The sequence below is a fragment of the Cydia splendana genome, chromosome Z (genome assembly GCF_910591565.1).
Source record: "Cydia splendana chromosome Z, ilCydSple1.2, whole genome shotgun sequence".
NCBI classification, from domain to species: Eukaryota; Metazoa; Arthropoda; class Insecta; order Lepidoptera; family Tortricidae; genus Cydia; species Cydia splendana.
In genome coordinates this window covers 40,880,855-40,908,436 of record NC_085987.1, presented here as the reverse complement: position 1 = coordinate 40,908,436, position 27,582 = coordinate 40,880,855, and the positions used below count along the sequence as shown (strand labels likewise).

The following is a 27,582-nucleotide window of genomic DNA, read 5'->3' as shown; positions in this document are numbered from 1 at the left end:
ACAAGATATACAAAACAACAGTTATTTATATTCGTATTCATATCATAACAATATGCATAATCGTAAGTAAATGCGTTAGGTAAAATGCGAAGTACATTTGACTCCACAGTCAAGTCTATCATATGGGTATGAGTAGATTTTCGTATTTGTGATAGAAGCTAGCGACTAACCTGAACCTCCCTCATGAACTTGTTGTTACAATAAAGGTGCACGGCGCTGAACTCGCGCACTTTGTCGAACTCGAACACGATGGCGGGCGGGTTGGGGCGGGTGTCGTTCCTCCAGCCGACCCAGGCGGAGTTCTGTGAGGCCTCGCGGATCTCGTCGCCGCCGAACTTGCCGTCGACCAGCTGGCCGAGCCCGCCGCGCAGCTCGTCGCCCCACGTGCCGTCGTAGATCATGTCAGTCAGCTCCACGCCGTTGCTGCGCTTGTCGCCTTTGGGCATGTTGTATGATACTATGCCGACTGCGGACAATATATATGTTTACCGTTACGTTCAAATAAATTGTATTAACAGAGGGTAAAGGTGGATAAACTACGTATTCAAAGTAAAACATGCGAGCAGTTTGAGGGCCTTTCGCAAGCAACCTTAATTTGCGCCGCGAACGCCCAATCCGGATGCACCATTATTCCATAGTCTAGTAAACTCCACAACTATACCTACAAGACTGATACTGACAACATATATGTACCTAATTAACAGTATAAGTGCCTTGGCTTGAGCTGTAAACTTATACATAGTGTTTGAATAAAGAATAAAGAATAAAGACGTATTAAAGATCGGACGGTACACGTTACGGCTACGCACACAACGAATCATTCGTATGTAGTGTAGAGCGTGATCAGTTGTGGGCATATCCTACCGCATGTAGGGAAGACTGGTTATGGTTGTCGTAGAGGTTGGTTGCCACAGCAGCCATAATTATCAACTAAATGCATGAATAAGTTCATCAACCGGCGTCGAAATATAGCAAAAGGCCTCTTTCTTTACGTGATGATCCTTCCGGCCGATTTCGACCAAGGCGACCACTTCGTCTCTAAGTTAGCTCGGCGCTCGTGCGCCCGAATATGGCTGACGTAGCCGATCTTTAAGGTAAACCCCCGCGCACATTGAGGGCACGTGAGAACACCAGCCACATAGTGGTAGTGAATGGAAGCAGGCTGGCGTGCTTTCAGCTCATCGCGTTTAGCGTCGAGGTCAACTTTACGTTGCTCCTCGAAATCGCGCACTTTGTCATGCACCAGCCTGCGCCACTCAGGACGCTGTGCTGCCAAACCTTTCCACTGAGAGGGCTCGATGTTGCATCTTTTCATGTGCCGTTTCTGACACTTCTTTACGTAATGAATGAGTCGACCAACTTTTTCGTTCGTTTAGTGGTTTATTATGGCCGATGCAACAACCAACCCTCTGAGACAACTACACCCGGCCTCCCCTACCTACAGCCATCTTCAAAAGTACATGGCTACTTTATGAATGGATTGTGTCATCAGAGGCTTTCTGTTCGTGATAGTTCGACATGGGAGCAAAGTAACTTCGGTAGGGATAAAAAAATCTGTGGGGAATTCTATTCGCGGATATATCTCAATTTTATAACCATAAAATCATCTCCAGTGACCTTAAACTCTCAGGTCTTGCAATTCTTGCATCATTTTTTTGTTTTTAAGTTTGTGTTGGTAAAAGCGCTACAATATTTCCAAACTAAGCAGTTCAAGTATATGTACTTGTAAAATGTCCATGGAAATCCTCAGTCGAACTTTTGAACCAATTTGAAACTAACAGCACTCCAACGCTCGTAACGACTAAAACAAGCTTCAACATCTAAATGGAGCACCCAATTAGTAATCCATAAAACCCAACTTTACACAAACATCCCAAATATAAAACATAAGTAGCCAATAACGCAATAGCTAAACCACAAATGCATGAACTGAATCTGCTAGACAGATGTTACTTTATTTTAGGGACCAACGTAATGAGTATTAAAAGCAATTTTTAACTGAAACATGTTTATTGCAATCTAAAAAAAGTCTGGCACCTCCCGTGCGAAATTGCGACGACTGACTTCTTAGCTGTTTCTGCAAAGCTCTTTAGCCGTATGGCTAAGGAGTAATGCGCGCATCCAAAGATTGGACTGATAAAAATCTTAAAGTGCAAGCGGTGCAAGGCTTTGCCAGTTTTTATTTAGCTGTGGGAGTAATATAAGCTTAATCTATCGATTTTAAATAAAAAAGAATGTAAGAACAGGCTTCCCTATGTTCTAGTTGTAGTACATTACCAAACTCTTTGACGTTAGGGTAAACGCCAGCTGTTCTAACGAGATAGTAACGCAAACAACTGCCCATTCTATTAGTTAACACTTTCGCAACCGGGCAAAAAACGGCGCACTACCCCAGAAACCGGTCGTCTATATCTGCGTACAAAACAACCCGCTGGGCGGGTTGTCCGGCATCTGAGTAAAGTTTACGAGTGCCCGAGAGTCGGGTACGCGGTGTCGAATGTGTTAAGTATAGACGTACAGATGTAGCCCGCATATAACATCTATCATGAAACTGTTTATCACGTTTTTTACGATAAACGCATAACACATAATGTTCGCAATTTAAGCTGTTTTATTTAACAATAGTTTTAATGTGTTGTATCTAATCTGACGCAGTACATTATTTAAATAATCAAAATGCAATAAATTAAAGTAATTACCCAAGTTATCAAATAAATGTACCAGTAATCATGTCTGGGAATATCGTGTATGCAATGTATCATTGCTACATGCTACTGCGTACACAGAATAGAAAAGCAATTTTAATTCACACAGTGCATATTCCTGTACCTAAATTATCGACCTATCAAGCTGTCGTTAAAAAAACACGACAGCTTAATTCTACGTAATAGGCGTTATGGCATAATTTAAAATACAATTGTCACGCTAGCTACTGTCGTGGACAATTTTCTTGCCACGTGATATTTACCTAGGGTGTAGCTCATGCAGATATGATAAAGGGATAGGTGCGTAGAGAATGTCCACCGTCTCAATGATCATTATGATCAACCTTGGGCAGTTTAGGTTAAGTTTTTACTAGAGCTGAGCGTTTTTTTCCGTAAGTGTTTTTAAAAACACTTTCTTGTGCTGTAACGAAATAACAGTTTGTGGCAGGAACGACAAACTGTTTTTATAAAAACGATGACAAAGAGGCGGCGACATACGATAACATAGTCGCGCATAACGGACGCAACTATCGCAAAGCAAAACGCAGCTCTAAAACTGTTTTATTCGTTTTCCGATGAGCAGGGACAGATATAGGTTATTGGCTAACGAAAGAGCGAGATAGAGATAAAAACGAAACGAAACGGATTGAGCTTTGTTCAGGTAGACGCTAGGCACGCTTTTTACCAGGCCATTATATTCAAAAACTTTAATGTTCGTTAGACAAATAAGCGCTTTATTTTCTAAGCATTAGGGTTTAAATTAAGGAATCTTATGCGTAAATTTAAAGCAAGTAGCGTCAATTGAACAACATTAAAAATGATTCACGACGCTTAACGAACACTCGCTAGCATCATGAATTGTGAGGCCATTTTATGTGTGACCTATCGATTTATCTTTATAAAGTACTGAAGTTAGGGGTCAAGTTATATTAGACATTAGTGAGACGATGCAAATTAGGTTTTTTTGAAATGTGAATTGCGTATTTTACGTTTTATTACTTCAATATGCGATTTCGTTTCGTTTCGTTCGACACACACAGGGAATCCAGTTATTTTAGAAACTGTTTTTGAAAACAGTTACGTGGTTAAAAAAAACTGTTACGTTTCGTTTCACGGAAAACTCGAAACGACCCAGCTCTAGTTTTTACGGCCGAAGTGTATTACTAAGCATTACCGAAGTGGAATACTGAAATACTTTTTCGGATGCCATTTGGACAGCACATGATCCCGCATCCCACATGAAACGTATTTTTATGAGCCGAAACACTAATACCGATGCAGCGTTAAAGAATCGATATTTTACAACACTAACAACACCGTGTGCTTAATAATAACAGGAACATGTATCAAAAGACTTTACTTTTGTTTTGAATCATACTGCTTTTGTTTCAAGACTGATATTTAAACGCTGTTTTTTTTTAGTTTGGCCCTTGTGGTGTCAAGGTAGCAACGTGCTTAAATGCGGCTCGCTCTTCACCACTCGGTTTATCGTGTGTTTCAATCGGAACTTACTCAGAATCGCTAAGCAAAAGGGACAAAATACCTAAAACAGGCCTTTTAAATTTTGTTTAAAGTTATGCTGCGTTTAAAAATAATCTTCATTTTTAAAGCAATATGGGGCCACTTGAGGACTTCTTTAAAATCGTGCTGAGTATAAAATACCAGTCTCTATTTCTGCACCGGCAGCATGATCAAGTTTAACTTCGAAAGCTGGGACTTTTGAAAATGGAAAACATCTACCAAACTAGAAGCACTTTCTACTGTAACAACAGTAAGCATCTTGCCTTGGTAAGCGTTGCAGTAGCGTTAGTGTTGCTAAAGTATGAAGTGCCTCTGGTTTTATAGATATATATGTACCTATTTGCCATTTTCAAAATTACCCCAATGCAACTTATTCGTTGCATACTTGCCAGTAATGGCCGGATTGTTTCAGTCGCAAATTTTTCTCTCTTATTATGCCATATATGTATAAATAGACAGAACGAATGTCGGCGATCATCACACGAGTCCGCGTCATTTTACGCCGTTTTGGTAAAAGGTTGTTACAGTAACACAGCTTACATATAGATACGATAGACTAAAACATTTTCGAACATTTTGGAATAAACGGTTGTCTTACAATTAAAATTTCGGACAATTTGACGCCTTATCGCAGCTAACTAATTTGGATTTATAATAATAATAACCAAACAAGACATTGCAAACCCGGTCAATGTTCGGTAAAAAGGGGTCTAATCATATAATCGGTATAAACGTTTAAAATGTGGGTAACATGACGAGTTTTATTGATATTCAAAACGCATGAACGCATACGCACACCTGGGACGATTGTTGATGTATAGCCAGTCGTGTTTTAGCAAACATTCATTATATTGAAGGAAAATAGCGCAATAAAAGGTACAGTCACCAGCAGAAGTTGCTAAGCGGGTGAGGTGTTCAAAATGACCTTTAATACGCTCGCTCTTATTCTCAGTCAGAGTCGCATCTGTGTAAATTTTAACTGCCTAGCTAACACGGTTCATGAGATACAGCCCGGTGATAGACAAACGGACAGACAGACAGATGCACAGCGGAGTCTTAGTAATAGGGTCCCGTTTTTACCCTTTGGGTACGGAATCCTAAAATATACATCCATGAGATGCAATCTACAGTTGTAGACTATGGCATACTAAGCAGGCCAAAAGCCGTAGGAACGTATATGATTATGATACATACATACTTACATATATGCAAAACAATAGGTAATTAAAAGCTGGATATGTAACCTACAATACTACAATACTAAGAGCTAGTAACCAAGCGGCACACTAAAAGGCTTAGTGTAGTATAGTAAGACTGATAAAATGTGCGAATTGGGTGAAAGTAAAACTCCAAGATATAATTGCGTTAACTGGCAAAAACGTGAACTTTTATAAGCACAAATTTAATTTTCATAATGATGTAGTGTATCATCCTCAAATACCTAACTACCCACTTTGTACAGTATACACCCAACATTTGTATTTAAATAACGTTACATAAAATATACACTGCGGCGCTTCATGACATAATAGCTTAAAAGCTTATAAAGGACTATGTGTAAGTAACTCATGTAGCCTTGTCTGTTAAAATTTTGCCGTAAATTTACATCAGTTGTGTACACAGATAACATACTTAAACACGGGGCACTATTAAAGTTTTCTTAATATTTATTACTAAGTTTTAGTTGAAGACTGATAGATGATTTTAGTCCGCGGCGTTTTCTACATTATTTTACAAATTAAGTTAAAAGTTTAGTATTAACTAAGCCGCCTAAAAGTATAATGCTAGTAACAGGTATTAAACTTTATGAATTTTAATTTGTGGAAAAAAGGGATATTAAAAGCTGGAACTATAGAAACTATCGCGGTGTAGATATTGTGTAGATAGGTGAGAAAAAAAATACATTCAGTATTTTTCGATATTTTTCTTTACAAATGGATTAGTAAACAAAAATATCGAAATGGAAGTTTGATTACGAATTGCGTTACGAGTTCATACAAACAGGCGGGTATTGTCCTTTTTTCAGACCGTATTTACAACTGCTGGCAGCCGCTAAATTCAATTGGGGAAGTTCGGTGTGTACAGTACTATGCAAACCTCAATAGATCGATTTCAGATAAAACGTTATTTCGCTTACAGTTGCCGTCCGATCGGTACGAACATTTTAATGGGAGGCGCACATGGCGCGCTGCGGGCGAGGAGGACGGCGTCGAACGCCCTAAGAAATATTAATAATTTTAAATGAATTTTAATAACGGCGAAGACTTAGCAAGCTATGTAGTTGCACAAATTTAAGATTGATTGATGTCTTCTCTTTACAAACATTTATGTATTCACTTAAATTTATATTAGAAGAGTGCTGCTTATAGTTTAAAACAAACTTTATTAAATAATTATCTAGCGAGAATTTAAAGATTTCGATAAACGCGCGGAGGGTAAGAATGTCTAGACTATCTCTTTTCGATCATTGAAATCAAATAGGTAGTTGCAATATTAGGTATAACATCGCCTTTGGTGAGTAAAACTATAGTAAGTTAGGTGTTCACATGAAGCAACGAATTCATAAAAGTCGAATAAGGGAATATGTAAAGCTACTAATTGATTCATAGTAGCGGGGAGCTGCCATGCGCCAACTAGACAGCGACAAAGGATACAAACTAATAGCACTCCATTTATTTGCGTCTGGCGCGGCAAATAGAAATAATAGCTGAATAAAAATACAATTTTCCCGTCACTACGTTACCACTGGAATTCCTGAAAGAGCTTAAGTTAAACCTGAAGGCTCAAGTGCATGCGCTCATTTGCTGCCCTGGTCGCGTGCAATTACTGACTCCAGTACAATGTGTTTTCGTTAATGGCTTGCGCTTTTTCGAGCCGGCAGCTTAATATTCCCGGAAAGCTTTATATGACATGAGTTTTATTTTCAGACTTTGAATTTGACATTAAACCCCGAAGGTACGTGGTAGCGGCTGGCTATTTCTGCACGACGTCCGGAAAGCCACTTTTGCTACTGTTACTTGATGATACGACAGGTTAAAATTTTATACGACTGTCTGTTCCGATATCCGACGGGACTGAGAAAAATGTTATATCAAAAATGTTTGGGCGCCCTCCTACCAGATATTTACCGACGGCGTATCTTTGCCATCTTTTACGTGTGTTTCAAGTAATATGTTTACGTGTCAGGTTGCGCTATTATGATCAATCATTCATAAATCGTTATGACCAAGCTACGCTGCACACTCGCTGATAGCTCGATATTAAAAATATAATAACAGTTAAATTAAATACCTAACGCTATCGGGTTCATCAACATTTCGACAACAGATCCCTTCTTTAACACTATTATGATTCTTATATATTTTTTTTTAAGGAATAACGCCATATATTTACTTGTTCGCTTAATTATAAGTAGGTAATAACTGTTGCTGTTGGCATAAGTGGAACTATCATGCAAATCTGCCTCAACGGGAAAATAGTCGTAATATAATAAACAATTCAGGGAACGAGTAGGGAGTAGGGAACACATACCAGTTATTTACAAGAACGCTATCGTTACCAAACGATTAAAAACGTTGGCAAGAACTCTTTCACTGCGATAGCTTATTCTAAGAACTGGCTGCATGACCGGCAGTTAACTTGATATATAATTGCATATTTATGTAAAGTGCGGTTCAAAAGCCACAAGGGTTATTTGCGTTTAGGTTTCTTTCATGTGTAGCCACCAGTCAAATCATGGCTAATTATTTTCAGATTTACGAGTCGCTCGGCGTGCTAGCTTATGTTATGTTGCGATTTCGAGACGGGCTACATGACATGGCATGGTCTCTAAAATATATGTAATAAATTCTTATGGTTAATAGACTTTATTGAATTTCTATTGAACTCGTACATTAACAAGAGATATTCAATAACAATTATTTAGACAATGGGGAGTTATTTATGAGTCGTGACACATTTACAAATTCATCTCACAAGATTAAGTACCTAGCTTTATGACCATTAAATTTCATTCTCTAGGATTAAACCATCAACGCTCATGTACTAACATGTTTATTTGATATTTCGTTGTTTCAGTTCGCATCAGCAGAATCACAGATGAAAAACATCCGTTTATCAATATCTTAGTGATGTTGCCTACGCTTGCAGCCAGCGATTAAAGCTAACGAACGCTTTACACCTTGTCACGGGCGTTGCACTCGTAATAGAATCATGCAAGTTAAATAAAGAGAAACTAAATAAAAGTTCACACTTATCAAACGCTGGCATTACATTGTCGTGTAGCACGACCAACCTGCAAATTACTCCAGCGCACTCGCAACTATTCGAGTAAAGTCTGTTTGACGCCCTGAAATATTGTATTACCTCTCTGTTGTTCTTGTTCATTCTTTTTACAAGCACGTGTTTTAGTAATAAAAGGTCTTCGCAGACACCCTGTAAATAATAGAGTATTACGAGCGACGTACTAAGTCTATATAAAATTCAATGCTATTTCGTATTGTCTGATTTTAAGTGGTAATAAATGTAATAAAAGTACAGAACGGCTGTCTTCCTTGAGCGCGTATTGTGTACTCTTCAGGTGCTTTCCTAACGGGTTACCTGATACCGAGGAATTTATATTGCGTCTGTTATTTCTATTCTATTTAAACTGGGCTGGGGACATTCTTTGCTCGGATAAATGAAAATAGGAGATCTAGCATACAAGGACCATTATACTTATTGCACACTTTTTAAAGCTCTTATAGAAATAGAATGTGCGTATTGTGCGTTCGTAATATTTTAAAAAACAGTTCCTGCAGGCATCATTGATCGTAGCCTATTTCCAGGCACCGGAGGTGGCAGAGCCGTCTAGACGCTCAGTGAATCGCCTACTACCAATTATTACAGTTCGCAATGTTCAAAGGTTAAAACACCCATTAATTACGATGTAATTAAAACTGTTTATCCATCCGCGAACATCCAATAAACGGCAGAATATTATTCGAATGTCATCAAAAACCCGTGTACGGAATTGATGGCAAAAGATCTCGAGAGACGCAACTAAATCGTGGCTAAAATATTAATATTCGTCTATGAGCTCAAAGGCTCTAGTTCTAGGGGATATAGGGAATAGCAACAGGAGCCCGCATCTCGTTCATAATAGTTTTTTGAAACATGAACCTTATTCTATGGTACTACAGTTCAATTTATTGCTTAAAGTACAAAACTGTCCGAGCTTCACAAAGTATGAATCTGTTATTCGCAGAACTTTGAAATAGCAATACAGTATCGAAGTGATTCAAAGAGAATCGCGTAGACGAGCAGTTCTGGGTAATATTCCTTTTGTCCGTCCCTTAGTGACAGCATGAGTTGTTTCTCTATCATCCGCTTTCATATATGTAGTTAAAGAAAACTAGAACTTTCCCAATTTACGCACTTTTACAGTCAGCCTCAAACAGATAGTGTCGTCCAAAGCGGCCAAATATATCGGAACGGAACACATCCTTATTTCTATGGTATGAGTGTATGTAACGATATATTTGGCCACTTGCCTTGCTTGGCCGTCACTATGTTTTTGATGCTTACTGTGCAGTGTACAAGTACGAAGTATGTCTTGAGTCGTTTGTTTTGTGTTGAACATTTAGATCGAATCGACACGCGTTATTTCAATTGATTACCTTCTATAAAATATTTGAGGCCTAGGTTTACCTTATATAAACAAAAATAACGAAATGCCAAACGTTAAAGCGCTACATTCAAACGTAAAGTCTTATATGATGCCGTCACCACGTCGCTTAAGTCCCTATAGTTCAGTGGGAAGGTTTGGCAATAAGGGGATCTCTGTGACATTTAGTAGCAATGTCAGGTCTGGCCGTAATACTATCTGTAGGCGTGCTGTGCCTCTCAATAGAACAAGTTTTCCTATATCGCCACCAACTTTATTAAAGTGAAAACTTTTTCTTGTACAATCAGTAGAAGAAATACCACAGGATTCGTAAAGTCAGGTCCATAATATGTACGTGATGCAAACAGATTTGTGCAAACATTCAATTCAATATTTTTTATTGCCTGTTTACACATTGATTATTGTAACCCATAACTTGCATGTTTGGTTGAACTGTCAATGTAAATTTGGATAATTTCAAATAATAAATAAATATATATTCAATTCAATATTTTGTTGTCACGAATTATGAATATTAATAAAACATTATATAAAAATTTATAAACGTAAATATATTAACTCATTCACTGCCAGCGCGAGCTACGCGCTACGTTCGTAGCCGATAACATGGGAAAACCCATTAGTAGCAAAAAGCGCCTAAGAACAGAGAACTCGCTGGCAGTGTGGTGTTAATTCATAATATCTACATATATCATAACTTATATAATATATACACTCAGGCGACCTGTAGCTTACCCCTAACCATCATAAATAAGTATGTAGCAAAGCAACAAGGGTAATAATGTAAATCTGGCGTTTTATTCCGCTTAACATGTGCTAATGAATGAATCGACAAACTTAAGACTAAAATCACCATAGTGATCACCAGTTTTAGGAATTTCAAAGAAACTAATGTTATTTATTATGAAGTCTAAGAACTTTCAAGTGATCATTTATGGGGTGACTTAAAGAGCTACAATAGGGTTTTTTCCTCCTTAGATGACTGCTTAGAAAATATAACAAAACGGAGTGGTAATTAACAGGCGTTCCCCTCTGTCGAAAATAGGCGGCCAATGCTCAACGACATGTCAACCACATGTATGGACTGACGTTTATCTGACATGGCTATGTTTACGTTACGTATACATTTGATGTGCCCCTCCCCCGCAAAAAACGACAGACTATTTTGTACCGAAAATTATAGATATGGCGTCTCCGTTGGTTATATCATCTAAGGATGACTGACATTGTAGTAAATGTGAAAAGGTTTCACAGTGGAGGAATCAAGTTGTACTTCAGGCTCCGACGATACACACGTGTGTAAGGAACCCGGCGGCGTGTGATGACGAATCGCGGGGCTTGCGTAATTGAAGCCGGGCTCTGTTAGTGATGTGCCGATGAGAACGTTCTCGTTTCTGAGAATTCTTTTCCGAAGAAATTTCCGGACAGTTTCCAACTTTCTCGGAAACGTTCTCTTATTAGCATATATAAGTTATGAACAATCTTATTTCTTTTTAATTGAATGACATATTTACTTTTGTTAAGTTAACCTTTTGCCTCAAATAACTTGTTTGGGCAATTTTGTGTTGTTTTACTCCTGGGTTGTTATCAGTTAGTATTATTTTTTATATTGCTATGAATGGAGCCAAGTATTTGCCTTTAAGCTTCTATTTGTCTTATCTCCTACAAAACAAAAGAATTCATCGCTTTTGCGACGAAAAGGTAAAGCTCTCAGAGAACATTTCCGAGAAATTTCCGAGAACGTTTCCGACAGATTTTTCTGTTCGCGGGAAAATTTCGAGAACGGCACATCGCTATCTGTGGATTATAATTAGTTGGCGAAGCTAATTAGTCACTAACGCACAGTATATTATTAATTAAACTCCCGTCATGTGGAGACGCGAGGCGGCGTTGACTAATCAATAAATAATAGCTTCTGTCAAACAACCGTGATGTTTGGATACACATTATATGCAACAGGATTGTTTTCATGTCAAATCGTTTGCTCCTTCATCATCGTCTTCCGTCTGTCCTGGCTTTTTGCTACGGTTCAGAAAGGAAGTCGGGTGTCCGCTCGGATACCTAATTCCAAAAATTGGCGCAACACTAGTTTTATAATAGTGACAGCCATTTGAATTTCCAAACCAGAGACAAAACTAGGATCGATTTAACTATTTACATTTTCAAATATCCATTTACTTGATCATTGGCACAAATGACGTCGAATTCAAATGCTAACCTGATACCTAAATCTACCCATTGCTTATCATTCCCTTGATAGGTATGTAACTTCCTATGCAAATATGTATAGGAAAAAGATGAATCAAATGTTGCGACAATATTATGTACCTATAGGTACCATAAAATAATGAAACTTGATTCTAGGAATATGTTGAATTTGTGTATAGAAATTTGTCGTTATCTGTTTGCTACGAGGGCTGCCTTCTAAGTTCTGTCGTTTGCAAATCTCTCACAATTATATAAAAAAAACTTCGCCATCGTATCAAACTATGTGAATTAAGTATTCAAAAACAATTAAACCAATCATGATTGACCGAACCGTTTTAGTATAGCGTCGAGTTAAAGTTGACAAGTCAGTTGTGAAAATGGAAATTTCATAGGAACATTTCCGTGCGATAATCTTCTATAACTTTAAAGGAGCCCCCTGATTAACAGTCCGCCGGACGGTATCGGCCTGTCAGTTAGAACAAAATTTTGACAGTTCCGAACAACTGACAGGGCGATACCGTCCGGCGGACTGTTAATCAGTGGGCCCCTTAAATGAGGTTTAACGCGACTTCAGTGCTTTACAGAGCTGACTACTGTTTTCAATGACAAAGCATCATGCCTTGTGATTGTGTAACGCTGGTATTTGGAATTTTAACGCGATTGCTCTAGTCTCAGTGATAGACTGGGTGAAGGTCATCCGAACACCGCGAAAAACCAAGAAAGCATTGAGGCTGTACGGCAGCTGATCGTCGAAGATCGCTATGTGTTATATCGAAAGATAGTATCAGCTTCTATACGCATTTCAGGGACAACCATTTAAAAAACCTTACATGAAGAGCTAGGTGTAAAAATAAAAATCTCTCGCCGGACACCACATTTGCTTACTGCCGACCGAAAAACGGCCCGCACTAGTTAGTGCCGCAAAACTCTACAGCAATTCGATCGAGGGGATACAAAACTCGTTTATGACATTGTGAGTGGTGATGAATCTTGGATTTATGCTTATGATCCAGATTCCAAACAGCAATCCACCGTCTGAGTGTTCTAAAACGAGCCGAAACCGACCAAATATACGCTCAAGTAGTACTTAAAAAAGTAGTCTCCTTGTTTGCCGCCAAAAGTGGACACGTTGCCACCATCGTGTTAGAAGATCACAAAACAGTTAACCCTGGCTAGTATATTACAGTTTGCTTACTAGAAGCTATAAGTGAATTCCGAAATCTCAACCGAAAACATCATATGGTACTGAGCCATGACAATGCAAGCTCACACTCCTCCCGGCAAACAATTGCGATTTTACTAGAGCAAAACGTCGAAATTCTCGACCACCCGCCGTACAGCCCTGACTTGAGCCCTAATGATTTCTTTACTTTCCCTAAAATCAAGCAATGTCTTCGTCGTTAATGGTACCGAACACAAGAAGAGGCGGTTGACGTATACAAAACGGCCATTTTGAAGCCCCAACTTCGGAGTGGAATAAGTGGTTTCAAAACTGAATCGACCAAATGAAAAAGTGTATTAAATATCACAGCAAGTTCTTAAAAAAACAATAAATAGTACTTGAGGTTTAAATTGTCTTTAGATTTTACAAACGACAGAACTTAAAAGGCAGCCCTCGTATTCTTTAGAGTTAGCTTATTAATCTCTTCATACACGGGTAAGTTTGTCTCTTATGCAAAGAAACTTGTAAAAAATGAGCCCACCTTGGAAAACTTTCTGCACACAGTCAGTCCTAAACATGTAGATGTTCAATTTTTCACCTTATTCCAATGACAAAGAGTTGAAAACTCTTTCATTGTTGAAACGTCCGTCAGAGTACATCCGTCAGTAGTGCCATGTTGCCTCAAGAGACTGAGCAATCTGCTAAGTACCAAAAGCCGCTAAAGGTAGTCGCACAAACTTGCGAACAAAAGAGGCACAGAGTTTGCCACCTGGCTGATGTTACACAAAGCGGTAGCTAAGTACGAATATTGATGGGTAGAGGAGAAAACTAGTGCTTGACGAAATGCGAATGTTGACGTACGTAAGTTCAAGCATCAAATAGTTCGTACCGTAAAGTAGCTAAATATGTATAACGAAATACATCTTTATTCGTATAGAGGTAGAGACGTAAATAATCGTCACTCACCGCTCCAATAGCAGCCGTAGAGCTCGACCCGCATGCAGACGGTACGCCGGTGGAAGCTGTAGGGTATGACGCGGATCCTCTGAGCCCATATCGGCGGGTCTAGGTGGTTCTTCTTCTCCAAGTACGTGTTTGTGTTGCCCTGCATTATCTGAAATCGAATTGTTTATTTATATACTAAATTCAAATAACTTATGCATAGAGCCGTATAAGATCACGAAACAGTGCATTAGTTAAGTTTTAGTGTAGGCTCAGTTTTAGGGCCAGTACGTGTTAAAGAATTCTACGAGTTTCTTGTTTTCTCAATAATTATGTTACGACATGACATGGTAATTTTTTTATTTTCACCAACAAAGTGTTCATACTTAGGCAGATAATCAGCCGTATGTTGATCAAGCAGTCGGGAAACAATCAATTTAAGTGCAGATTAAACCAATTGTGTATTTAACACTTAGATTAAGTACAATTTATAAATAAGAACACAAATAGGAGCATATTTTTGTAACATGATGTACTTAGGTACTATTCATTCGAGGCGGCGAACTATTCATTAGTAATACACCGACGATGTCAACACTTCACCCCGAATTCTCTCCAATTGTCCAGTTTTGATCGATGGACACTTGCATCACCTCAATCCTGTTAATTTCCTGGGACGTGGCGCATCGGAATGCAATCTTGATTTATGCCCTGCGACCGATTCGGAAATTAAAAGGGCGCCAGTGTTGTGGCCTTGCTGCGCCCGTCTGTTTGACTTAACTGATTGACTATTAACACTCATAGAGACCGGTATGTACTGTACAGGATCATTTTGTTGATCATGTGACCATTAAGTACTGTAACTTGCACGTAGGTACGAAAATATCAGTGGTTTTTTTTTTCATTTATTTATGTTTTTATATTTATTTATATGAGCCTAGAGTGTCCCACTGCTGGGCAAAGGCCTCCCTCCTCCCTTTCCACGTAATAACTGTTTTTACCCGTCTCCCACCAGTTCCTATCAAAGGCGTCAAGGTCATCTCGTCAACGCCGTCGAGGTTTGCCGCGACCCCGGGTTTGATGTGGGACCCAATTGGTTGTTGTTTTAGCCCACAAGTCATCCGGCATATGGCAAACGTGTCCCGCCCAGTCCCACTTGAGCTTGGCGGCTGTTTCAGCTACGTCGGCTATTTGAGTTTTAGAGCGTAGTACAGTGTTTTTGATGCGATCGGTCAACTTCACACCGAGAATACTACGCTCCATGGCGCGCTGGAAAACCTTAAGGTTGGATTTCTGAGCTTTTGTCAAAGACCAAGTCTGAGCTCCGTAGGTCAGGATGGGAAGAATGCACATGTCCATGAGCCTTCTTACTACAGATCTATATCTGGGAAATCTCCCTTCATTTGCTCCTTCATGGACCAATAGCTCTTCCAGGCACTTCCGGTTCGTCTTGCGACCTCCTTGTCCTGTCGTGCCTGGAAAGAGACTATTTGGCCCAGGTAAATGTATTCTTGGACATATGACATTTCTTCTCTATCTACTACCACTGTTATTTTTCGGCTGTTAGTCATGAGCTTCGACTTTGACATGTTCATCATTAATCCTACCTCAAGGCTTGCCCTGCTTAAGTCTTGTAGCATGGCACCGAACTACGTAGCTAAAGAGGAAAACAAAACTATGTCGTCAGCGAAACGGAGACTTGTTAATCAGCGTCCACCGACGTCGATACCTTTGCTCTCCCATCCAGCCGCCAGCTTCCTGAATATTTGCTCAAGGGTACTAGTGAACTAGCTTGGGCGATAGCGGGTCACCTTGCTCGACGCCTTTCTTTATATCAAATGATGGTCCGGGAGACTGTAGTTTTATGCAGGCAGTACTTGAGGCATAGATATTGTGGATGAGCTGTATGTATGTGGGTTCTATATCTTGTTCTTGCAGTGCGGTAAATATAAAGTTGGTCAAGCAGATCCTGTCAGTAGAAAAAGGCGGCAAATTTAAAAAATGTAGGCGCGAAGGGATATCGTCTCATAGAAAATTTGAATTTCGCGCCTTTTTCTACTGACAAGATTTGCTAGACCATCTATAGATGAATGACTTATGCTATCAAAAGCTTTGGAGAAATCTACAAAGGCTAAATATAGGGGGATTTTGAATTCTATGTACTTTTCGATGATTTGGTTAATTGTTTGCAAGTGGTCCGTGGTAGAAAGACCAGGCCGAAACCCGGCCTGTTCGGGGGGAAGGTGACTGTCCAATTTTCCAGCAATGCGACATTCTATTATTTTGATAAAGGTTTAATAAAGGTGTGAGATGAGGCTAATGGGTCTGTATATAGGGTAAATGTGGGATAGATGCCATAGGGGGATAGATGCCCACATTTGCACATAGCGACTTGTGCGAATTCAACGCTTGCAATTCGTTTTTTATTTGTAAGCTTACTCCTTTCTTCCCTCTGGTTAATGACGAACACTTCGCTAAAATGGACGTATTGTGATTTATTGCGAAAAACTATTTTACGCCGCAACAGATTAAGGTAAATGTGGGATAGTTGCCATACTTTTTGAAAAAGGTGAATAAAATATAGAAGATAAGCATTTAAAAATCTTATAACACAGTGTTAGTTTGTATACTCATTAATAAACATTAATTTCAAGGTAGCTGGATATTATTTGTTTTATTTGTATACTATCCCACGAGTCAAAATATCATTGCGGCTTCTAACCCATACAGTTGGCATCTATCCCCGTCCGAAGGACCTTTTTATTTTGTTTATAACTAAACAAATAAAACAATTAATATCAAACTACCTTGAAAATATTGTTTATCAATGAATATACAAACTAACACTGTGCTATAAGATTTTTAAATGCTTATCTTCTGTATTTTATTCACCTTTTTCAAAAAGTATGGCAACTATCCCACATTTACCCTAGTTATTGATATCAGATTTATCACCTTTTTTGTGCAGTAGGATGATGTTGGAATGACAAAAAGTTTTTAGGAATTTACCGGATTTTAAAATACAATTAAAGAAATTGGTGATATGAGGTAAAAGTGTTGGTTCCCCTATTTTAAGTGCTTCCGCCGTAATACCATCCTCGCTGGGGCTTTTACTGTACTTCATCTTCGCTAAAGCGAGATGAACTTCGTGCCCGTTAATGGACGGGATAGATTCCGGACAGGAGTAACTGGCTGCGGGTGGGCATGCAGGCACGGGGTTCCGGTCGGACTACAACTGTCTGTAAAATTTTGTGCAAATATTTGTTATCTGATCCCGACTTCCTTGTTTTATCCCTCTATCGTCACCTAAACATGTTATCCAGGTTTTACTGTTTAACACATTCAACACCAAGAACCCGACTGTCGGGTACACTGTTCGTAGCGACTACGCGCTACATACGACGAAACCGTGGCTACGCGCTACGAGCGTAACCCGTAGCACTTAGTGGTATTGAATGTGTTAATGTGCCTTGCTTGGCTATTCTAAGAGTGCGGTTCTTTTCTAAAGCTATTTGTATCAATCTATTGTTGTAATTTCTTATGTCTTTTCTTATACTCCGCTTTACTTGTCTATCTATTGATCTATATTGTGCGCTGGTAGTATTGGTTCTATGTGCTTCTCTTTCTTTTAACAGGTCTAAACTATGGTTTGTTAGCTTCTTTTCTTTATGTCTCTGCTTTTGAATTTTTCTGCTTGCTGTTGTAAGTAATACAGTTTTGTAGTTTCAAATATTCGTATTCTACGTCGTTGCTTAAAGTATCCTGTTCCAAAGCACTGAAAGCGTTATGTAATTCTAAATTAAACAGTTCTTTATTAACTAGCAGAGTAGTTTAATCTAGCCTTTTGATTTTACTTTTTATGTTTCTATGACGCTGGATTTTGAAATTTATTCTTACTTGAACTCGAACTGGTCTATGGTCTGAACTATATTTTTTTTCATGTGGTTGATTAGATCATTCCCTTGGATATGCAGGACTGAAACATTAGCGAGCACTGTATATATATCCTTACGCCGCAGTAAGACGTGATATACCTACTCATATAAGCAGATACCGTACCTCCTTTTCGTCCGAGCCGCGGTAGCGCACCCACTTCCCAAGCTTAGGCCGCCAGTACTCGATGACGTAGGCCTCCGCGTACTCTGCGCCCTGGCCGTTGCCGAAGCGGCCCTGCGTGCCCACTCCCGTGATCACATGGACGGACCGAAGGTCTATCTCCAGCCATTCGGTCGACTCCGTCGTGATCTGGGACTTGGGGCACCAAGCGCCGCCTTTTATCTCTTGATTTAACCTGTTGAAAAAGAATAGGTCATTAAATTGCTTTGTTATCGAAGTTTAGTAATCATTTCTAAATTCAACTTTATTTAAGGTGATCTAGCGTAGAAGATACCTATCAAGAAAGATATTAAGAAGACATTTTGATGAATTTATTTATCAAAAATTTTATAGCAGGAGAGTGTATATAAAAATTCGTTCAAATCTTTTCACTTGTTTATTTAAGCGCCAACAGTATCTCCCCCTTTATCAAAATAATTTCTGTACTTGAATAACTGGTAGGGTTCGAGTACCATGCAAATAAGACGCACAGACGTATACCTACATTAAAGATTCATGGTTCCGATAAAACACCGATACAAAATATTAACTAACGGGGAACATCTTTCGGTGCACATTCTCGAATGTTCCATAATTTACCCAAACCGGGTGTATCGATTTAAGGGAAGCAAAGCGGAATCGAAAACAGTTACGAAGGAGCCATTTGCGCGACGACCGCTCATGTTATCTGCCATTTACATGCTGAACAATATTTATATTTTTACATGAAAGCTCCATAGGAAATTATTGGTCTACAAAAAGTGTATCGATATTGAAACTTAAAAATGGTATTCCGATTCCGAAAGAAATATTAAAGCAGCGAAGCCGTAAAAAAATTTAGTATAAACAATCACATCAGTTTTAGAATAAACAAATATCTTTATAATTATTCAGGTTAACCTTGCAACGCATTTACGTATTGAATAATATACAGCTTGGTCAATGGTCATGGTTAGCATTTTACTTTTTAAAGAAATAGTTTTGCGATCAGTCTAAACAAGTCATGAGTGTCATGACAATGCGTTTATTTACCACACAGGGCATTGTATTGCGCTCTTCGTCCTTTGAAAATCTAACAAGTACCTGTTCTGCGTTTGAGCAAACAATGAACGTTTCTATTCATTGTTTTCCACAGACGTGAAACGAATACAACCGTCAACTGTCTACTAGAACAGCGGTGAGGTTCACGTGTGAAGCTTCGGCCGGAGCTAACAATTATGGTCTCTGTTGAACCAGTGATTACTTTGAAGCAATAGGGGATATTACTGCAATGTTCTGCCACCAGAGTGCAGCACTACCGACTCAGTAAATTCATAGACTAACTTATACATTGCCTGTGCCTTAAACTGTTTTTTGACAAGTTTTCACAGACAATAAAATATGACAATGATGCATCAAGGCGGTTTGTTAACAAGGGCCTACCGGTAAAAGCGAAAATCTAAACTTAGTTATCTGCCTCTTTATCGCTCGAATTTGGTAAGAGTGATAGAGATATTAGATAACGGAATTTCGATTTTCTTGTTCCGCGGTACGCCATGTGTCAATGTGGTTTGTTTACTGTATGTGCCACAAAGGTGCCACCTACGCAGAGCTTTGCCTAATATTCCCTATTGCGTCTTGAAGTTTCAGTCGTTGCACGGTCAAGCTGTGAAGGTTTATTACTCACATTTTAGGCCATAATGACTTAAGCCGATTTTAAGGTATAGGTTTAAAGGAGTTAGCATTGAAATTGCTCGTTAAACGGAATAGACTTGAGCTGGTCTGGATGATTTCAAGTAGGTATATATGTTTACGTTAGAAGCCAATTGTGATCCGGGCACGCTCGATTAATCCGCTAGCGTCACACGGCGGATTCTATTGGACAGAAACGTCCAATTTAATCACCTGGAGGAGTGTCTCGGATGGACCTGGCGGATCAACCGTATGTCGACGTGTAGCTCAGCGCAAACTCGAAATACTTCGCCCGTGTATAAACCGCTTTGTTGCGGTTGCCGGGAGGTCTGGTATACGTACGGGTACATTTTTGTGCGATGAGCCCATGATTAAGAATTGCGAAACAATGTTGAAATCTTTTTACTGGTTGCTAATGAAGGGTTGACCCTCGTTCTCGTTTCGCATAATTTTGCATGCTGGATTGTTGCGCAGAATTTTTATTTTCGCATATGTTTTGCCTATGTACTGTGATAAATTTATACAAGAGTTATGAACCAGGTACCTATAAGATTAATTACTAAGCTAACGCATAACTACAGCCTGACAATCAGGCTAACCAATATGGATTAGTAGCGTCCCACCTACTAAATACCTAACAATAGTTTGAGTTATGTAATTAGGATTGTTCATTTTTTTTAGACCCCGATTTTTATTTTATTTTCTGAAAATATAGGTTAATTTAAGATACCAATTTGAATGATTTATTAATTCACGGCTCGGTTGAATATTTATAATTTATTGAAAATATGAGATACGACTTCTCGTAAATTACATGTAGTGGCTGATTTGATAAAGCACAAGCAATAACAAACATTAAAAAAATAGTTGTAATTGTCAATTGACTGTAATGTCACCTGTCTACAATGTCAGTGTCACGCGTTTCTATAAATAATATCGTCTGGAAAACTCGTTTATTTTGAATCCCTAAATCAATAATTTCAAAATACCTACGCTATAAATTTGTGAAAGCTGATTCCAGAAATCTGCCTAAGTTATATAATATAACTTAGTTTTATTGGAGTATGTATCCATATAGCATCCAACTCCAACCATAACTTGGCTGAAATCAGGGGAGCAAAAATACAAATGTAAGTTACATCATATATTTTTTAACTGATTCGATTCGTAAGATGATTGGATTCATAAAATCGTTATAAGCGTCCATTGCTAAGGTAGCACCCAGTGGGTTCTACCGGCTTGTCACCATTGTTTGGATATTGTACTATATTAGGTACATGCCAATTTTGCTAATTATATCCTATAATTTCAGGTCATCGTGTGATTCCTATTTAGATACGGCTGTGGGATACGTAATGTACGAAGGAGATTAATTTTGTTAAGGCACTTGGGCCCTGAACAAAGTTGAGCATTTTGTATCGAAACGAACGTCATATTAATCGTCATAATACTTTACGACAGTAAATAATGCCTGGGAACAGAGTAAATAACAAACCATACACTTCTCTTCTGGTTCGTCAACAAGAAGCCATCATTGTCAGCTGCTCGTGCAGAACATGATGAACATACATATATGTATAGTTACTTTTTTTTGGGAAACATATATACATATATTTCCTAAATTAATAAAAAAGTAGGTAAACAAAAACATGTTTTATTATTCACAACTATTAACTTAAGTCTTGTCCACCATGATATCAGCAGCTTGAACTGCAACATGTACCTGGAAATTAGAAATTATATCTTTTAAAAGCAGTTTCAGGCTGAATTTTGAGTATGACTATGTATTCTTGTATAGTGTTTCTTTCTAGTAGGCACCATCTCTGTTTAACGGTTTGCCTTTATATACTCTGGCTACATTACCACAGAAAACACATAGGTCCCCGCGACCCTACCTACAAAGTGAGCTTTTAAATAATTGTAGTAAAATTATATTAATTTTATACTTACATCGACGTGATCCTCACAGCAATACTGTGTGTAAGTAGGTAGGTATTCCAAGTTCAATTCACGGCACCATGTTTCACGTCGTAGGTCTTCGCGGATTCGAACAATTATTTTTGTGAATCATTCCCACACGTAGGAACAAGGTCTTTGATATATTAAGCAACGAAAACTACTGTTTAGGTATCAATTATAAATCAAATCATAACAAACCAGCGCAGCGGTTTAACTGAAAAATTTCATTATGACAATGATAACTTTGACAATTACGTGAGTGACGGATTGATTTACTATGGTCCGATAACTTTTATTATGCGATGACTTTACATTCAGCCAACGAGAAAGGTCAAACTAAGGTCATAAGGATATTTGTTGAAATATCTTCAATCCTCAATTATTATATCGCAGCAAATGTCGGAAACTGTTTGAAAACCTCATACCTCGAAATGGTTTTCGAAATAGAACATTTAAAAAAAAATGAACAATCCTAATTGTACGAGTACAAAGACCACTAAAACTACTTGTATCTATATTTAAGAGGCCAAAAGAAAAGATGGAGAGATGTTTTCACACCACGGTTTGGGCCAGGTTGGAAGCAAAGGGCCGGAGAAACGCAACTGTTGGAAAGAAATGGGGGAGGCCTACGCCGCTGAAGCAATGTCTACCGAACTGAAATATTTATATACGTAATTGTTCATTATTTATAGTAAAGTGTAAAAATGTATGGTAGTAGAAATAAAGGCTTTTTTATTAATTTATTTTATTTTATCACCTATATTTGGTTAAGTTGTGTATTTTAAAATAAGTATATTTGTCTAATAAATAATATTAAAAACATCTTTAACAGCTTGTAAATATGTACATATATAGGTAAAAGATAAACCAACTATAATTTGAGTTTACAAAGGTAGTTACTATATGTTGTTCGTTTCTTTATTGCAGTATTCGTGTCCTATTTTTTTTCCCTGTCATATTTCCCAAAGCGCTTCCAGCCGAAGAGCTCGCGCGACCTCTTAGACAACAAGCATAGCTCTCCTTATCCAGTGGTGCGATAACGACACACAATAAGCCTATGCACACAATGCAGATAAGTGGTCGCAGTCGCCGCTCGGAGGAATGCGGTGTGTTAATCTGTCGCGGCATTTAAATAACATTTATCATACTGTCATCACAGACACGTAAAAACGTAGACTGACAGTCTTATTTAATTAGTTACGTTCATCATTATGGAAGCTGTCAATTAATGAGGATTCCGAGAACAGATCCAAATCGTTAAGACATCTAGAAAGCGCAGTTTAAAGCTTAAAACACGTTACACACATGAAACTTTACAAAGGAACGAATATCTCGCTAGATGTTGTAGATAAATTATAAGCGTGAGCAACGCGTCTCAGTCTACTACTAGTTTTAGCTTAACTCGTCTCTGGTGTCATGATCATTTCCAATCAGAGTTAATAACGCTATTGTAAACGTTCCGCGGTAATCGTTTCAGCCAATCAGTCGGCGGGATGGCCAGTCATTAAGGACCATTGACTGCGGCGCGTCAACCGGTCATAATTGATAGTATTTCACTCGGTGTTTGCTCGAGTTCCAGTTTCGATTCACGATCCGTTACTTTCAGCATAGGCGTGTCATCGGTCAGGGAACTTCAGTTTCGAGTAACTCCGAACATCCCAGCGGTTAGTGCAGTTACGATCGGATCTTACAATTAGAGTACCATGGCCGACGCAAATTTTGATGAAAAACTGTAGCAAGTTATAATTTCTTTGTTTTATAGACATAGACATAGAACAATTTTATTCAACATCACATGAAATGACAGAGTTAACAAATAGTGTAACACATATGCTTCACTAGGTGTTATGTCGTCACTGGAAAAGGGCAATATCCTTAAACAAATGTCACAAATCCAAAACACTGATACACTTAAAAACACACCCCGATTTTTTACGTAAGCGAACGATATAAAATATATACTGTACACAGACTTGATTAATGTTTTCTCATAAGTTAAAGTATTGCTCTTAATATGGACTGAGGCAACATTCGTGACTAGAACTAGCACGACAGATGTCAAATTGTACGGCTGTCAGTTACAATCTAATATCGATTGATGCGAGTTAAACGCGCCGAATTCGGTCATGCCGCTATATTAGCGCAATAAAAGTACATATAACATAAGTACAGTACATTGACTTTCATGACAAGGGTAGAATCTATATGGTTTATCGTTTGTGAAGTTTTGTAGGAAGGCACATCATGTAATAAACACTTTTCATCCTGGCAGCTTCCCTCAACCGCTTAACCCAGCTGAAGCCAATAAACGCCAATATACGTCACCCATATAAGAATTAAATTACGGACTATGGCGTGCGAGATAATGGGCCTTGAATGCGTTACATGTTGAACTAAATTTCTTAACACTATTTGAAAATGCAGGCTTACGCCTCATGGAATATTGTAAATGTTACTCGAGTATTGGTTTAAAGATTAAACTTCAATTTATACAAGCGAGTATCCATCAGTGAGTATAATCGGATATTCTGTATTTTGAAAAAAAGAAAAATACCTATTGCCGCGGCGCTTACAACTCTCAAAGTTCTATCAAGTTCATAAACTGTATTCAATAGTATAATTGTGTGATATTAGGCCAACCAATTCAATTGCCTGCTCTTCATCAGTTACAATGATAACCGGGAAATGTATACGGTATACGTATAGGTACTGATGTTGATTGCACTATTTCCAAAAACAGAATTATTCAGATATAGATAGGTAGTTAAGCGGTAGTTATTTGTATTACAAGTCTAGCAAATAGCCAATACCAAACGAATGTTAAGTATACGTTAATTTACAAACGCTGATTAAGGCGACATTAATAGAATGTAAATGGACTTAATAAGATAAATAAATAAATGCACGTGTTGAATTCTTCTTGCACATTGATTATCTATCATTGATATCAATGTAATGGACACTACATATATAGTTACGGGTAGCACGTTTATTGGTAAACAAGTTTCATTGCATAATTTACTAGGGTGAAGAACTTGGTCCGAGTAAAAACTATTCCCCAAAATCTTACTCTGACAGATGGTCCCGAAAAACCCTTTCCCGACATTTGTATGCAAAACAATTAGTTCATTTTGTATACGTAAACTTTAGACTTCACTGTCAGTTTTATAGAGTCTGTGCGGAAGAGAGGAGTCGTTGAATATAAGGGAACCAATACATTTCATTGGAATCGCACAGCCTTATTTAATTTTCACCTCCTTCAACATTCATTTTTACCGTACCTCAAACATGTCAACAAATAATATAATTTCTCTCTTAAGGAACATTTTATATGAATGAAATATGGAGTCTTAAAAGGAATCCTTCCGAATTTCCGGCTGCGGTTGCCGCAAGCAGAAAGTTCGCATGTCACCAGATGTACTGTGCTTTGTAATATGTATATAGGTTAACTGCCGCGATAGCATTGACGACGGTATAAAACTATAGGAAACGGCGGTACATGTACCAAACTCTCCGTTCCACATTCAGTTTTATAGCTACACCTGTAAGGTTTAGAATGAAGAGAAGGAACCAAAATGTGTAATAGTTTTTGACTTGAAGCTTTCATAGATATTGATCGAAGTATCTGCTTTATAATTTATATAATGATCGGTTGTCACGATGGGCCAATTTTTAACCAACTTTTTGGGCCAACATACATATAATATCATCATCATCATCATCATAACTTAAGAGCTTTGCTCTTGTCGGTGGAGTAATCGCAAATCATTTCTTTCTTGTGCCAGTCTTTTAATTTTCTCATACGACGCATTATTTTTCATTTGGCTGCGATTTGATTCTATTCGATTCTAGGTTTCCCTTCTTCTTTTGTCAATTCAATCCTGCCTTCCAGGATGTTTAGGAAAAAGTTGTCATGTCCTACCATTCATATAATATTAAAGGACTTATTAGATATTTGCCACAATGGCCTATCTTATAATATGCAATATTGCATATGTAATGCAAATAAAAATGAAGAAATTCGTGTCGATTCGCATCTTAATGTTTTGTTTTGAAATGACCTACGAATATTTTATTGCTCTAAATGTATTTTAAATTTTCTTACAGAATAGCCAGGTCCTACTTACATACCTAGTGCTTCGACAGCTTGTACGTATCGTAGAAATCGTTCGAAATGCAGAATGCGTACGTTTGCCCCAAGGCGTAGGTAGCAGAACGCATCCATACCATAGATAAGGCCTCTGGATGTGGTCTCTGGGATAGCGACGCACCTAAATAGAAGCGACGCGATGGGACTCATCCATTATGCAAACTGATCCACGCGACAACATAACACTAACTCTGTCTTTGATATCTTCGTAATGCCAAGCAACATGTCGCTTTGTTGTTTGTTTATAGGCAAAAGGTTTTATGGCAGATTTTATTTTGTATCAAAATTGTCACTTTCGTATTTGCATACTTGCCAGTACGAAATGGGAGATTTCATCTTTGGCGTATGTACGCAGTATGCTTTTCTCGAAGATATATTTATGAACATGTTATTATAATTCAAAACGATGAGTTCTGCAAACAGTGTGAGAACAGGGTACCCTTTAAACGAAGACGTAACATGGCCGCTTTCGAAATTTCTAACATGTTCTCGTAAGTACCTTGAGATGTTACTTAACATTTTTGAATTTTGGCGTCGATGTTTTTACTTGTTTTTGAGAGCCGACAAATTTTATTTTCGGTTTTATTTGTGCTTGCTAAAATCACCTTTATTTACCTGAATAAATATTTTTGGTATCAATTCTCATTGGTCAAATTATAAGTCGAAATGTTATCCTACCATAAAAATTCAGGAAGCTTCTATACGTCGTCACACCGGAAAGTTCGGTGACTTGGGCAGGGGGCCACCCGCCAACCATGTTCGACGTGTTGCCCCCCCCCTGTCACACTTACGTACGAATTTACAAGTGCGACAGAGAGACAACACGTCGAACGTGGTTCGCGGTTAGGCCCTCATACTTTAAGGTGTCATTCTATGGAACTTGCTAACTATGTAAACAAACCGCTATATTGAAATCATCATTCAGTGACAATTTCAATATGGCGGTTTGTTTACATAGTTAGCAAGTTCCAAAGAATGACCCTTTCATACATACTAGACCGACCGATTTCGGCCACCTGTCACCGTTATGCAAGTCTGTAAATGTCCAGCACGGCTACCACGAGTTAGCATTCTCTCTCTATCGCATCAATCCATCAGTGCGAGCAAGATGGACTGCGATCGAGTTTAAGCAGGCGCTAACGTAAACGTCAAGTGTCAACTAGTGGTACGGCTACAGGTGTGATTACTATCACTTCCCATTGCAATATATAGGAAAATATTAGGAACGTTCATCTGTTCGTTTACTTGCACTAAGCGCCACTTGCCCCATTCCACTAACCCGGGGTTAACCGGTTAAACCTGGAGTTACCAGTACAATTTGACGGTTTAACCGCTAAACCCCGGGTAAGTGGAATGGTGCAAGTGGCTCTAAGTGTTCTAACCTCTGCTACACGTCGCGAGATAAATCGAAATAATCTACACAGGTAGTCAACAATGATAACTGTCCTTTTATTAAATATTGGCTGATGATTGTCTGTCAGGCTTTGTCGCGTCATGCTCGTTA

General features: G+C 38.5%; 1 protein-coding gene across 1 annotated transcript in view; it reads right to left on the bottom strand.

The window, feature by feature from the left end:
- Positions 1–27,582, bottom strand: part of LOC134804151 (discoidin domain-containing receptor tyrosine kinase B-like) — a 108,790-nt gene that overhangs the window by 26,489 nt on the left and 54,719 nt on the right. The window contains exons 4-6 of the mRNA XM_063777097.1: positions 18,263–18,494; positions 14,228–14,375; positions 171–466 (exon numbers count right to left, since the gene is read on the bottom strand). Coding sequence (XP_063633167.1) covers positions 171–466; positions 14,228–14,375; positions 18,263–18,494 — 676 coding nt within the window. The remainder of the gene's footprint in view (positions 1–170; positions 467–14,227; positions 14,376–18,262; positions 18,495–27,582) is intronic.